This window comes from Drosophila subpulchrella, unplaced genomic scaffold, assembly GCF_014743375.2.
Source record: "Drosophila subpulchrella strain 33 F10 #4 breed RU33 unplaced genomic scaffold, RU_Dsub_v1.1 Primary Assembly Seq354, whole genome shotgun sequence".
Classification (NCBI taxonomy): Eukaryota; Metazoa; Arthropoda; class Insecta; order Diptera; family Drosophilidae; genus Drosophila; species Drosophila subpulchrella.
The window spans coordinates 1,891,442-1,904,805 of NW_023665577.1; the positions used below are offsets into that span (position 1 = coordinate 1,891,442).

The 13,364-nt window shown below is 44.6% G+C and overlaps 5 protein-coding genes across 7 annotated transcripts; 2 read left to right on the top strand and 3 right to left on the bottom strand.

The window, feature by feature from the left end:
• Window positions 1–957: 957 nt before the first annotated feature.
• On the top strand, window positions 958–2,878 carry LOC119560046 (transcription initiation factor TFIID subunit 7). Of its 2 annotated transcripts, XR_005220997.1 has the most exons (3): window positions 958–1,176; window positions 1,234–2,666; window positions 2,752–2,878. XR_005220997.1 is itself a non-coding variant. In XM_037873352.1 (2 exons), exons 1-2 carry the CDS (start codon window positions 1,078–1,080, stop codon window positions 2,476–2,478), a joined length of 1,344 nt encoding a protein of 447 aa, XP_037729280.1. In that variant the 5' UTR covers window positions 958–1,077; the 3' UTR covers window positions 2,479–2,871. The 2 variants fall into 2 exon arrangements, 1 of the variants encoding a protein (XP_037729280.1); XM_037873352.1 differs by having other exon boundaries at window positions 1,234–2,871.
• A 47-nt stretch (window positions 2,879–2,925) lies between these two features.
• Window positions 2,926–5,173, bottom strand: LOC119560045 (amidophosphoribosyltransferase). 2 transcript variants are annotated; one of them, XM_037873351.1, is made up of 2 exons: window positions 5,046–5,173; window positions 2,926–4,965 (listed from the first exon to the last, which is right to left on the bottom strand). In XM_037873351.1, the coding sequence occupies exon 2, from the start codon at window positions 4,959–4,961 to the stop codon at window positions 3,321–3,323; it is 1,641 nt and encodes a 546-aa protein (XP_037729279.1). In that variant the 5' UTR covers window positions 4,962–4,965; window positions 5,046–5,173; the 3' UTR covers window positions 2,926–3,320. The 2 variants fall into 2 exon arrangements, with proteins under 2 accessions (XP_037729279.1, XP_037729278.1); XM_037873350.1 differs by having other exon boundaries at window positions 2,926–4,968.
• Window positions 5,174–5,509: 336 nt separating this feature from the next.
• On the bottom strand, window positions 5,510–6,785 carry LOC119560047 (putative riboflavin kinase). Its single transcript, XM_037873353.1, has 3 exons — window positions 6,645–6,785; window positions 6,370–6,584; window positions 5,510–6,305 (listed from the first exon to the last, which is right to left on the bottom strand). The coding sequence occupies exons 1-3, from the start codon at window positions 6,662–6,664 to the stop codon at window positions 5,929–5,931; spliced, it is 612 nt and encodes a 203-aa protein (XP_037729281.1). The 5' UTR covers window positions 6,665–6,785; the 3' UTR covers window positions 5,510–5,928.
• Window positions 6,786–7,559: 774 nt separating this feature from the next.
• On the top strand, window positions 7,560–9,068 carry LOC119560188 (uncharacterized zinc finger protein CG2678). Its single transcript, XM_037873552.1, has 4 exons — window positions 7,560–8,225; window positions 8,321–8,398; window positions 8,460–8,909; window positions 8,972–9,068. The coding sequence occupies exons 1-4, from the start codon at window positions 7,747–7,749 to the stop codon at window positions 9,066–9,068; spliced, it is 1,104 nt and encodes a 367-aa protein (XP_037729480.1). The 5' UTR covers window positions 7,560–7,746.
• A 389-nt stretch (window positions 9,069–9,457) lies between these two features.
• On the bottom strand, window positions 9,458–11,494 carry LOC119560431 (transcription termination factor 2-like). The gene is made up of 2 exons (XM_037873870.1): window positions 10,435–11,494; window positions 9,458–10,374 (listed from the first exon to the last, which is right to left on the bottom strand). The coding sequence occupies exons 1-2, from the start codon at window positions 11,449–11,451 to the stop codon at window positions 9,493–9,495; spliced, it is 1,899 nt and encodes a 632-aa protein (XP_037729798.1). The 5' UTR covers window positions 11,452–11,494; the 3' UTR covers window positions 9,458–9,492.
• Window positions 11,495–13,364: the final 1,870 nt, after the last annotated feature.

The following is a 13,364-nucleotide window of genomic DNA, read 5'->3' on the forward strand; positions in this document are numbered from 1 at the left end:
CGCCAGGGTGCCGACGCTTCAGTCTTCTTCTCGTTGTAGTTGGGTTTCCAGGGATGCTGCTAGATGGTTGGTGGGCTAGTAGACGGTCGTTGTAACGGCTTGAGTGCACCGTGGGGATGTGAAGATCGCAGGCTAGGACATCGTTCCTTACGTACCAAGGCGCATCCGCAACCGTACGTAGCGCCCGGTTTTGCATTCTTTGGGCCCTCATGACATTTGAGTCAGAAGCGGTACCCCATATTTGAATGCAATAAGTGAATGAGGGAACCACTATCGACCTGTACAGCAACATCTTGTTGCTAAGGCTGAGCTCACTTGTACCTTTAAGCATCCCATTTAGTTTCCGAAGTTTAGCGCGACATGTTGCTGTGATTTTCGTTATGTGCTGCCTCCACGTAAGACGTTTGTCCAAAATCAAGCCCATGTACTGAGCCTGGGCTGATTGCGGTAAGACTGTGTCCTGGAATTTCACTCTGGGGAGAATTTTACTTCTAAGAGAGAAATAGCAGTGCTGAGACTTATTTCGGTTTATCGAGATATTCCATCGATTCGTCCATTCGCCATACAAATCCAAAAAGTTTTGTGTGATTTGAGTTGCTTCAATTCGACACGTAGAGTTGGCAATAAAGGCTGTGTCATCAGCACATGTAGCCAAGAGGGTACCCAGTTCTCTAGGGTATGGCAGAGTGTATAGAACCGGACCAAGAACGCTACCCTGAGGTACGCCAGCTCGAATGCATCTGATAGTCGACCATTCGCCTCTCACATCTACCATGAAATTTCGTTTTAAGGATAAGATATTGTGCTGTGTGCAGTTTTCAACTTAAAAAGTATACTTTCTAATTTCGATTTAAAGAAAATAATAAATTTGCCTGACATTTCAGCTACCAATATAAAACTAAGCAGCTGATGCTGTTGCGCCATCAGTGTGCACAGGGTCATAATTACATCGTGTTGCTATACATCGATTAACTGTGACTTTCATCACTAGCGGTGTGAGGATTGCCATCTCTATTCAAATAACAACAAAGTGGGGCTTAAGTTTTTCTGGAAAAATACCTTATAAAACTTTTTCAAATGTTTGAAAAGAAGAGCGACAAGGTAAAGCAGGCTGAGCACAAGCCGCGGGAAGATGGCGTGGAACTGGAGAGCCAGTTCATCATGCGGGTGCCAAAGGTAAGATATTGCAATTTACTTGCACCACGACACAACTCGACCCACTATTTATCCCAGGAACTGGCCGACACTGTCCATGAGGCAATAAATTCGGGCACCGTGAAGGATCGGCTGACCATCCAACTGGATCAGGATCTCAGGTACGGCGAAGTACGCCTGGATGATCAACTACTCTACACCAAACTGGTGGACCTGCCCACTGTCGTCGAGAGCTACAAGACCATCGACAACAAGAGCTTCTACAAGTCGGCAGACATCTGCCAGATACTCATCTGCAAGGAGGAGCCGGAGGACGAGACGGAGAAGGAGTCGCCCAACAAGAACAAGAAGAAGGATCCCAACAAGGTGGACAAGAAGTACCTGTTTCCACATGGCATCACACCGCCCTGCAAGAATGTGAGGAAACGCAGATTCCGCAAGACTCTAAAGAAGAAGAATGTCGAAGCCCCTGAAATCGAGAAGGAAGTAAAGCACTTGCTGCGCATCGATAACGAAGCTGTGAGGGTCGACTACGAAATCATCAACGAGGAGGATAAGCCCATGGATGACCTGGATCAATCGGACATCAAGCCCTACAACGATGCGGATGATGAGATGCAGGATGAAACCACCATGCACGCCAGCGACAAGACAGCCATGGAAATAAGCTCCCAGCGGGACATCAATGTGGAGTCCGATGATGACGAAGCCAGCAACTTTCCCTCCCACCGTGCACCCAACATGGGCGTGGCTGCCCACGACATCTTTGGAGAGGAGGTGTCCACCACCGATGACGAAGATGAGCCGGAACGCGGCAACAACACTATGCAGCGGCGTGAAATGGAGGAATCCTCCCGCCTCTCGGCGGATGATTCACGCATGTCAGACTTCTTTGGTGCTAGCGGCAGTAATGCCGGAGCCGGCGGCCTGAAAATGGACCACAACGAGTTCAGCAAGTCCATGTTTGGCCATGAAGCCAGCAGTCCCAAGCTAAGCGCCGCCGGTTCTAGTTCCAACCTGGCTGCTCCCAGTGGCTTCTACGACAATCAAATGCTGACCAAGCGAGAGGAGTTTGAGAACATGGAGTTTATGGACGAGCCACAGCCGCAGTACTCGCAGCAACAGGTGCACCAGAAGATCAGTCAACTGACGCGGCAGATCAGCGAGCTGAAGGCGCAACAGGTGCAGAAGTCCACCGAAATCGCCTCCATCCAGAATGCCACGCTGAAGCAACGTATGCAAGAAACTCTTGACAATCTCTACGCGCAGATCATTGAAAGAGAAATGGAGCGCAAGGACTTTGAGAATATGCTGGAGTCTTGAGGGGAAATGTAGAATTTAATTCGTAGACTGTATGTTCGTAGACTATATTAAAATAAAATTTAAATCTAATTAATCATACAACTCAGTAGGCTAAATGTTAATCTAAAACTGGGCAACGACATTAAACGACATAAGTTATGCCAAGAAATTCAGTTCACTCATTGGAATATTTTCTTCAGAACTGATAAGTAAGCAACACAACACAAATAGTTAGCTACAAAGTTCTTAGTTATTCAATAGTAACTTATCAATTAATAATCTTTAATTCTGCAGAATCATATCATACTCTTGAAATCCATGACCTGTATATGAAATTACTGCGTTGACCATTGGCATCGGCTGATTGAACAAACAGATATGTACCTTGGCCTGGACTAGACGGTATCGAATAAGTAACTCCATATCTTCAATGCCACATCTTTCATTTTCATTTGTAAAATAAAGACAAATGTTGAACCCTGGTACGATCATAGTCTAAATGTCTTTATTATTGGCATACGCAATCAACAAATTTTAAAGATATTCAAGATGGGCAACATAGAAAGTTATATTTTGTACTATGAGTGTGAAGTTCCAGAGACAAAACCAGACTTTAATCAGTGTCTTTAAGTTTGAGGAAGCACGTGGGCTTTTTACTTAAAATCTAAGAAGGTAGAGTGTGTAAATAGGAATGGGTGGGCTGTAACGCTAGATAAACTAAATGCAATATTTGTGACAGCAATTCTGGGCCCTCTATGGCTTTTGATACTGCATACGTTATTTTTTCGTTTTGTGGTGGGTAAAAAAGTGCAAAACTGGTTTCCAAAAGTCTTCCGACTGTAGTAATCAGGCTCCAATCGGGATCACCAGCTCAGCTCATCGGGCAGTCCACCGGGATATTCACCAGTGAGACAGGCGGTACAGTGACCCGTGGGCTTGGACTTGCCATCTCCTGCATCCCGGTGTTTCAGCTGGACAGCCTGCACCAGTCCCTCCACACTAAGATAAGCCAGACTGTCGGCGCCCACATGCCGGGCTAATTGTTCGGCGTTCAGCTTGTTGGCAATGAGTTCCTCTCGAGTTGGAATGTTGATTCCCATGTAGCAAGGGTACTGCAGCGGAGGGCTGGCAATGCGAATGTGCACCTCCCGAGCGCCTGCATCTCTCAGCAGCTTGATGATGGGGCCAATGGTGTTGCCGCGCACGATAGAATCGTCTATCAGGACCAATCTCTTGCCAGCCACGTTCTCGGATAGGGCTCCGAACTTCTTGGCCACTCCCAACTGCCGCAACCTGGTCGAGGGTTGGATAAAAGTGCGTCCCACGTAGCGATTCCTGCAGAGAACCTCTGCAAACTCTATGCCAGATTCGCGGGCATAGCCATGGGCCGCCGCTGTTCCAGACTCGGGAACCGAGCTCACGATATCCGCCTCCACAGGAGCCTCTCGCCACAGCTGCCGGCCGCACTGCAGCCTCACTGTATAGACCATCTGGCCCTCAAAGATGCTATCTCCGCGGGCAAAGTATACATACTCAAATATACAAAAGGCCATGCGCTTGAAGTCGGGTCTTTCCACGATATCCACCGTGCGATAGCCACTTCGCGAGAGCTCCACAATCTCTCCGGGTTCCACTTCCCGCACGTATCTGGCGCCGATCGATAGGAATCCGCAGCTCTCACTGGAAACCACCCAGCCGTCAGCTGGGGTGTCCGAACTATTGCCGTGTCCGGCATTGATGGGTACGATCTTGCCAATGCACAGCGGCCTATTACCATAGGTGTCCCTCACGGCGTAGATCTTGTCCTTCAGCATAATGACCAGCGAATAGGAGAGCGGCGCCAGCATCATGAAGTGCCTAATCCTGGCTGGCCAGTTAGGTCCGTCCAGTTCGGAAACGTCCTCCGGAGCGCAGCACAGCGACTGGGCGATCAATTCACTGTCGCTGTGTGTGGACAAGCCCACGCCCCTGGCCAAAACCTCCCGCCTCAGAGACTCGTTGTTGACCAGCTCGCCGTTGTGGGCCAGGGCCAATGCTCCGTGGGCCGTGTGCACCACAAAGGGCTGGCAGTTGACCACTCCGGAGCCGCCGGCGGTGGAGTATCGCGTGTGCCCGATGCCCAGGTTGCCGCGCAGCTTCTTCATGGAGTCATCATTGAAAAGCGTGCTGATCATGCCCATGCCCTTGTGCACGTTAAAGTTCTTGTTGCAATTGCCCTCGCTGGTGGCTATGCCCGCCGATTCCTGTCCGCGATGCTGCAGTGCAACCAGTCCCAGGCAGATCACGTGTGCAATGTCCATCTGGGCGGGCCAGTCCCCGCAAGCGATCGCCCCGAACACTCCGCACTCGTGCGTCAAACCGGTTAGCTCCTTGCTGGCCGAGATGGAATGGGACTGCGTTTCCACGGTGGAGGTCACCCCCTCAGCTGGTCCCACCTGTTGCTGTTCGACCACGCGCACATGTTGCTGTTGTTGTTGCGACTGCTGCTGCTGTGACGCCGACATGTTGCTGCTGGGAAATGTGTGCAATATGGTAATTGAAGGCGACTAATTGCAGTGTGTGGCGCAGCTGGCGTCGATCTGATTTACCTGTTGGTTTACGCAACGACTTTATACAAGAGAAATCCTCGCACGCTCGCACGCGCAGCTTAGTTTTTCGGAAATCGGGCGAGATCAAGCCTAATATCGGTCGGTTGGCTGCTATCGATAGTTGGTGCCCCTGGATCGATATCGATCAGTTCTTTATTTTTAAATTAGAATTAAAAAAAAAAGATTTTAATTAAAATGAAAAGAAAAACGTTTGTTATACTAAAAGAATTTGTATATATTTTTATTAAGTAAAAAAAAGATTTTTGTTTCGCTACTTTATTAAACTGAATCATTAGTCTAGAAATGCAATTTCTTCGTTTTCATAAGAATTTCATAACATATAATCTTTTTAAAATAATGAAAACAATATTTTTTATTCTGCTTTAAGTTTTTATAAAAATTTAAAAGTAAACAATATTTGAAAACAAAGATACGTTTTTGTTTTCTTATAAAAAGAAATACAATTAAGATGTATATTTTAATACAAATATTTAATGTAATGTATCTGCAATCTACAATTTTTGTTATTCAAGACATCGCGCTGGCAACACCTGATATTTCGTAGTAGTAATGTTCAATACATTAGAAAATAGTGAATCATAGCCTCTACCAGAATAGCAGCACGAGCATTTAAACAAAATATTTAGTTTATAATTTTGATAAGTAAATGCCATTGGTTTAATTGTTTGGTGTCATGATGAGGGAATCGGAATTCAATGAAAACAGCCAACCTAAGTACTTGAATCGTTATTCGAAATCCGCTTTGTACATCGTGCAAACTGAGTGATAAGATAACTTGTGGAATAACTATTTCCAGGGGCAGAGCTTCTCTATAAGGCCCCATTCAGCTGGGCCTCCTTGTCCAGGAGAATGTGCGGAGTCGCTATTTCGAGGGACTAAGCTTCTCGCTGAAGAACGGTGCGTCCTGCAACTTGGCCTTGTCCTCCTCGCCCAGGAACTGCTTGGCCTGCTCAATGTCCGCCCGGATGGCGGCTATCAGCGACTCCAGCGAGTCGAAACTTCGCTCCGGCCGCAGGTATCCCACAATGCAGATCTTAAGTATCTGGCCGTACAGGTCGCCGTTGAAGTCGTGCAACATGTGCGTCTCCACGCTCTTCTCCTTGTTGTTGTAGAAGGGATTCCAGCCGACGCTGAGGACCATTTTGTGCACGGGTCCATTGTCCACGTTCGCCCAGCCGTAGTACGCGCCCGTGGGCAGTGATTCCGGCAGCGATTTCACCACCTCAAGCGGAAAGTTAGCTAACAAGTGGTTTGGTTATCAATTAGAAATGACCTTCGGGGCCCACTTGACGTCGCCACCAACCTGTTGGGATTCCCAGCTCCTTGGAGCCGCGTCCGAATCCGCGGACGATCTCGCCGCCAGCGAAGAGAGGTAGTTGGCTCAGCATTTCCCGGACTTCCTTGGACTCTGACCCAGATGTGCTGCGGTGGCGCTCCAAGTGATTCCCACAGGCCGACGGGCGCTTGATTGACGGTATTCGCTGCGACCGCAAAGCGTTGCGGGCCAATTTATCGAGTCTGGCGAGGAATCAAGCGGGGTTCTCTACAGTGTGTGTATTGCGATTTCTAGCCACTCACATAACTACTGCTCTTTCCATTGACAAATATTCCGCATTCAGTTAATCAGCTGCTTGAATTTCAGCGTAAACTTCTCGAGCAGACGTAAGAAAACGTAAGTGTCGGGAAAACGTAAGCCACCGTAAGCGGCGTGGGGAAATGTATTTGTTAGGGGATTTCTGTTTTTTCTTATAAGGAAATAAATGAAAAATTTCAAGGGCCATGTCATGTTGAATAAATGATTTGTTGAGTTAATAGCTTTTTACCTTTTTCACGAAGAACTGAAAACCATGTTGTTTATTACGGCGCACATTATGTTTATGCCTATCCGTTTAAAAATGAATTTTTTATAACAAATAGAATAAAGAAAAAGTTTGACGAAGGCGCTGCCTTTTTATTTACTTTCTAACGGAAATTGTAATGCTCATATATTTTTGGGCTTTCACTGAAGGTATTTGTGAGTTTAAGCATAGATTTTTAAAGCTTTATATTTCTTTTTCATGAATGTACTAAAAAATCATAAAAATAATTTTAAAAAATGTAGGTGTTGACTATTGAGGGAAGGTAACAATAAACTTATTTTTTTTTAAATATGTAGTTGTACTTTCTATTTGGAATGTACATATTTTTTTAAATGGGTATACTTTTTCTGCTTAAATGTTTTTTTAAGTCCTAATTTAAGATAATCTTTATTAAATTTCTTTGCCATGTAATAAAACAAGAAAAGTGTTGACGTATTTAAGGACGCTAACAATACACATTGTTTTAAAATAGTATACAGATGTACAATGAACACATTTTTTTAAATGGATCTATTTTTTTATGTTTACTTTTATTTAAAGTCCTATTTAAAAATAATCTGAATTTACATATCTAAGTTTCAATCACCCCTCGATGCAATGGGAACACTTTTGTTGTGCGCAGTTGTCAAAAACCACACGAAGCACTCGTTCATGAAAATGTACAGTTCGATGATCCGCTGAAATAACTGTTAAGCCCACGTTAGCTCTGCGAAATTACTACTCAATTAATGAAAAACGACGCAGAAAGTCGGTTTTCAATTGACAAAAATCTGTAATCGGTGTAATTACAAAAATATAGTGGTTTTGGGTGCAGATTAAAGATGATGAAGATCTCGAAAAACGTGTGCAGGGCTTGTATGGACGAGACCGCCACCCTGGTGGATCTCTTCGCCGAAATCCGGGATCCGACAATGGACGAGCCGGAGATGAGGCTCTCGCACATGCTGGCCCAGTGCACCAATCGCCCAGTGGAACGCGGCGACCTCCTGCCGCAGTACATATGCCTCTCCTGCGTCATGGTCGCCCAGAACGCCTTCCGGTTCAAGTGGAAGTGCGAGCGGAGCTACCAGAACTTCAGCGGCCTCCTGAACAAGCAGTGTCGTCTGGATCAGGATCCAAACCAAGAAACACAGCTCCAAGAGGATGTTGCACTGGATAGTGATCAGAAAGAGACACCGCAAACGAAGATCCAAGAGATCCGTGAAAGTGTCCAAGCGGAATCTTCTTCCATTCCAAATCTTTACAGGCAGCCTACTTCCAAAGAAGGGCATCAAAATAATATCTCTAATGCAAATTTTGTGTAAGACAATATACATAAAGGCAGAATACAGAATATTTAAATATATAACTTTGAAATCTTTACCTGAAATAACTTCAAAATATTTTCTGATTTAGGCACAAACTAGATCCTGCGAATGGAACTCAGAAAACCGGAGGTGACCCCAATCCAATGCAGTCTGTTAATACAAGACGGTAGCTAACTTAAAGATACCCTATCAGAGAATTTAACGTTAACCACATATCCATTATCTAGTAGGGCCAATAAGCTCCAAAGACAAGTCCGTTGCGATGCCAATGGCAACTACAAGTGCCCGCACTGCCCGAAGAGGTTTTATTCCCAGACCCAGTTGAGGAGCCACATCAGTGAACTCTGCCACACATGCCCCTACTGCCCACGCGCCTACTCAAATAGGCGCAACTTGAGGCGACATCTGCTGACCCACGTTAGCAAGCCAATGCACAAGTGTCCGCACTGCTCCAAGGCCTTTATGCGAAGTGATCACCTTAAGAAGCACCTTCTTCACACGCACGACTTTGAGGGCCCGCTCTCCTGCAGCGAGTGCTCGGCCGTATTTATCGAAGGAATCCATCTGGAAATCCATCAGAGGGAACACCTACCAAAGGAGTTGTCCCTAGAATCCGATTCTGACGTCAATAGTAGTAGTAATACAGAAATACAGAAACCAAAAAATGGACGGACCAAGTAAGTTTGTTGCCAATGGCAGATTCCATTGGATTGTATTTACAATCATTTTTCCCCAACAGGAAACCAACATGCCATATCTGCATTAAAACATTTTGCAGTAATTCCAGCCTCAAACGGCATATGATTATCCATAACCGTGAACTCGTCTCACGATGAATATACTTCTGTTATTTTATTTTTAATTTTAAGATTAAGATTACTATTGTTAAATTTTCTTGGAATAAACGAATTAATCTTTTTGAACTTCATTTATAAAATATCCTGACTTGGTTTCTCAGAAGGTTTAATTTTGGCAGTTTACAAGAACCAAAAGACCTTTTCAATATTTTGTATGACCATCTTACTTGGTTGCACAAATGCTATGCACAGGGTTTTAAGAAATATATATATAAAATATATTATATTCGTAATGAACAAAGGAACACATAGTTATCTGATCTCATTAAATGTCAATTATAAAAATTGTTAAATGAAATGCTCTGAGCTACGGATGTAAAATGAAAGAAAAATTGCCACGCTTTAAAGGAAAACAAAACAATGCAACTTCTTAAAGTAACATATAAGTGATTATTCTATAAATTCACATTTCCGACTTATTGTCTAATAAAAACAGCTTCTTGAGATCCGCGAGATTGAGGCACCCGTAATCCCGCTCGGACATATCTCCCTCTGTCTCTGGCAGCTCCATTTTGGCTAACTTGTTCTCCTGCAGCTCTACAATTTGCTGCTCTACGGTGTCCTGACACATGTATCGGTATATGAAGGTAGGTTTTTGTTGACCATATCGGTGGATACGACCCTGAGCCTGCCGCTCCAGTTGTGGGTTCCAATGGAGATCCACAAATAGCATATGGTTGGCCACATTGAGATTCAGTCCCAATCCGCCAGCGCTAAGGGAGAGTAGGAGAATCCGCTTGTCATGACTGGCGTTGAAATCCTGCAATACCAGCTCACGACTTTTGGTGCTCAGCAGGCCAGTAAAGTAAAGTGGGTTCCATGACTTATTCTGCAGACACTTACGAATGATGGCCAGATAGTTGTTCCAATGAGATATAATTATGATCTTGTCGTTGGTACCTGTAAGTATTTCCTCCACTTTATCGATGACTAACTTAAGTTTGGCAGAAGATCGTTCGAATTGGAATATTGCATTATGGGGATCAAGCTGCTTTAGAGCCTGGGCAGAGTCTAAAGGATTACCAGAGGTACTACATGCCGGTTGCTTATCAACCATATTCCGTATTCCAAATTTGAGGTTTCCAATCTTATCTTTTATGTTATCTAAACAGAAGTTCTCGTTTATTTCGAAACTGCCCTTTTCGATGATAGCATCTTCTTTGTCAGTGAGTTCATCGGATTTCGGCAACTTCTGGTCGAATTCCATCTTGAGCTGACTCTCTACATTTGAGGCCGCCGTCCCGAAGCTTTGCACATCCTCGGCGGTCCTTAAACCACGCAGCATCTGGTAAGACATGAGAATTTAATTAAATATTTCGGCATTTTAGCAGTTCTGCCTACTCACCCTAAGCAATAATCCAGGATGGCAGCAAAACTGTCGCAGGCGCAACAGCAGAACCAGGATCACAAGACCCTTGATCTTAACTGCCGGTTCATAGTTAAACAATTTCAGAAATCCGAGGTATATCTTCGAGTACTTGGCGTCAAATATTTCATTTATGAACTGGGGAGTTCTGTCTTCAGAATAGTTCTCGAATTGCCTCAAGAACTCAGTAAAGATCCTTTTGCAAATGGCGAAAAGTATCTGGTACACCGCCATTTCTGGCTCCGAGAGCTGCACGCAGATAAGTTCAACTTTTAGATGGGGTAAAGCGGGCATGTCTCCTATTTCCTGCAGGTGTTGCTTTGTCCTTCGTAGCATTAGTGGATCAATGATCGAATTCAACCGTCTCTTGGCAAGCACGTCCTGGCTTAAATACCTCTTCCACTGCTGAAGGTGCTGAAAGTGTGGTACTTGCAAAAAGCGTAACAACGTGAGCATATCAATGGCCCGTTTCTGGACAAGAGTTCCACTTAAAGCCCATCGGCTTCGAGCTCGCAGGTGGCAGACGGAAATTCCGGCCCTGCTTTTTTCATTCCGAATGATGTGGGCCTCGTCGAGGATCACCCGATTCCAGTGAACGGCGAAAAGTGGTGAGCTGTTTCCAAACCTTTTCAACTCGCTCAACAAGAGATTGTACGAGGTAATGATTAAATCGAAGCTCCTGACCACCTCCAACCTGATCGCATGGCGGTTGTTTTCGTGTAATATCAGCACCTTTATGGCATCCGGCGCCACCTTGGAGACCACTTCCTGAGCCCATTGGGGCATCACGCTCTTGGGGCAAACCACTAATGTGCCTGCCGAGGGATAGTCATCGGTTGTAGAGTGCCCCTGCAATTCCGTTGAGCTGCACACCACAGCTTGGTAATTGAAACATACGCGCTTCACTGGCGGCTCGTTCTCTTGTTCGCTAGCCAACTCCATCCGCTTATCGGCTAGCACCAGGGCTATCATTACTAGAGTCTTTCCCAGTCCCATGTCGTCGGCGAGAATTCCGCCACAGATATTCTGGTGCTCACGGAACTGCGCCCATTCCACAGCATAATGTTGATGCTTCATCAAATCGACCATAAAGATGGCAGGCCGCTTTACCAAGCTTACGGCCGATGGACTTGGATTCAAGGAATTATGAAGGGTCTAAAGAATATGTTATATATTAAACATATGAGAAACGATTTACCAAATTTTAATTTAATTTATATAATGAAATGAAGGAAACCTCTGCTTTTTAATACTATAAAGCGGATGTTTTGTCGTTCAAAACCATACCTTTTTATGGTTTTTTGTGTAAACGCAGTTTTAATTCATTAATGTTAGGGCTCGTTAATATACCAAAGCCAGAGAAACATCAGAGCAACACATTTTAAAAAGTTCTTTCAGTTTTTGAAATCCAAACTGTGGTTACATTTTCAGTGTTGCACTCTGTTATCATGCAAATGTGATAGAATAAATAGATAAATAATAAAAAAAAATTGATAATGTAAATATACTTATTTTAAGCTTTTAAAATTATATAGCTAATACATACCTTTAGGCATTGTTGAAAAGGCTGCACCGTGGAGTACTGGGGAACTAACACAGATGCTAACGTGTAAGATTCATTGGGACTCTTCATCATCGGCGCATTCAGCGATCCTTGCAGTTCGGTGATGGCACCGAATTGTACTCCCGCCTTCGAAGACTGAACGATTCCCCCCAGCGGAAACCTTTCAAACGACTCATTTTTGAGATCAGTAGGAGCCTTCGCCTGGAACAAGTTCACATCGTGATTCGAATTGTAGTACATCAGGTTGGGAGTGGGTCCCGTATCCTTAAGCGGTAGGTCCACCAAAGAGTTATTGGGTTGGAGCTGTGCTCCTATCAAAGAAACTCCCGGCTTTAAGTGGTGCGTATTTTCGTAAACGTTGATTCCATCCGCTATCCAATTTTCCGCCAGGTTCTGAACGCGGTACAGAGGCACCGAAATGTTCATGTTACTCAGCAATCCATTGTTGTTATTCACGACCACGCTGTTATAAACGTGATGGTTATTGTAAGGCTTTTGGTAGACCAAACCTGCGCCAGCTGTTCGATGTATACGATAAATATAGGGATATTTGTTAATCAATTTAGAGCCACTTGGAACCATTTATTATTTATTCGGTTCTTTTACATTATTAATCCTAAACTGAAAAGTGTAATTTCGAGGTGCTACCAAATTAAAACTTAGTACTCCAATTATAAACCTATAATTCTGTCTTCTCACCACAATAGTGTGACCCGATTCTTTAAAAACTTTAAAAAATTCTTACCGTAGCTTATGGAGTGGGGATTCAGCGACTGATCAGTTTGCTGCATCTTGAACTGGTGAAGGTCAACGCCATTTAAAGCATCGCTAGGCTGAGGACCAGGATAATTTCTCAGCACAAGCGGCTGATTGAAGCTCACCAATGGCGGTGAAGGGTCCACAGATTTCGGTTGTTCTTGTGCGCACCACATGGGATACTGAAGTTCCCTCTGATGAAATGATACCCAAAACTTACGGATCATATCCTCGAAATTGTTAGCAGCCTCATGGCCCACAGTTTTGCATAATTCATTGTACCACATGTACAGCTCTTCCTTTGTTTTAAAAGCCATTTCATATATGTTTACATTTGGGGGCAGTAGCTCGTAGTACTGATGGCCAAATCTCATGAAATTCAACGAGGGCTGCCAAACATTCTCGAAAGGATTAGGTGGAAGCTGTTGTATCAAAGGTGGTGCTTCTGGGCTGTGGCGGTCATAAGTAGGTGGTCCATTGGGCACACGGACGCCCATTTGAGTGTCCATCTGCGAAGGAAACGGCGGTGGTTCTGGGATATGTTCTTCTGGCGCCTGTACATCGTTGGGCAGCGTGTTCAACAATTGGA

Bases quoted from the DNA above. Each gene is read 5' to 3' on its own strand.
- LOC119560046 (XM_037873352.1), top strand. From the start codon at position 1,078: ATGTTTGAAAAGAAGAGCGACAAGGTAAAGCAGGCTGAGCACAAGCCG. The intron at 1,177-1,233 runs GTAAGATATTGC...TATTTATCCCAG, and splicing joins TCATCATGCGGGTGCCAAAG to GAACTGGCCGACACTGTCCA.
- LOC119560045 (XM_037873351.1), bottom strand. From the start codon at position 4,961: ATGTCGGCGTCACAGCAGCAGCAGTCGCAACAACAACAGCAACATGTG.
- LOC119560047 (XM_037873353.1), bottom strand. From the start codon at position 6,664: ATGGAAAGAGCAGTAGTTAT. The intron at 6,585-6,644 runs GTGAGTGGCTAG...ATTCCTCGCCAG, and splicing joins ATGGAAAGAGCAGTAGTTAT to ACTCGATAAATTGGCCCGCA. The intron at 6,306-6,369 runs GTTGGTGGCGAC...ACCACTTGTTAG, and splicing joins GGAGCTGGGAATCCCAACAG to CTAACTTTCCGCTTGAGGTG.
- LOC119560188 (XM_037873552.1), top strand. From the start codon at position 7,747: ATGATGAAGATCTCGAAAAACGTGTGCAGGGCTTGTATGGACGAGACC. The intron at 8,399-8,459 runs GTAGCTAACTTA...TCCATTATCTAG, and splicing joins CAGTCTGTTAATACAAGACG to TAGGGCCAATAAGCTCCAAA. The intron at 8,910-8,971 runs GTAAGTTTGTTG...TTTCCCCAACAG, and splicing joins CCAAAAAATGGACGGACCAA to GAAACCAACATGCCATATCT.
- LOC119560431 (XM_037873870.1), bottom strand. From the start codon at position 11,451: ATGGGACTGGGAAAGACTCTAGTAATGATAGCCCTGGTGCTAGCCGAT. The intron at 10,375-10,434 runs GTGAGTAGGCAG...ATGTCTTACCAG, and splicing joins ATCCTGGATTATTGCTTAGG to ATGCTGCGTGGTTTAAGGAC.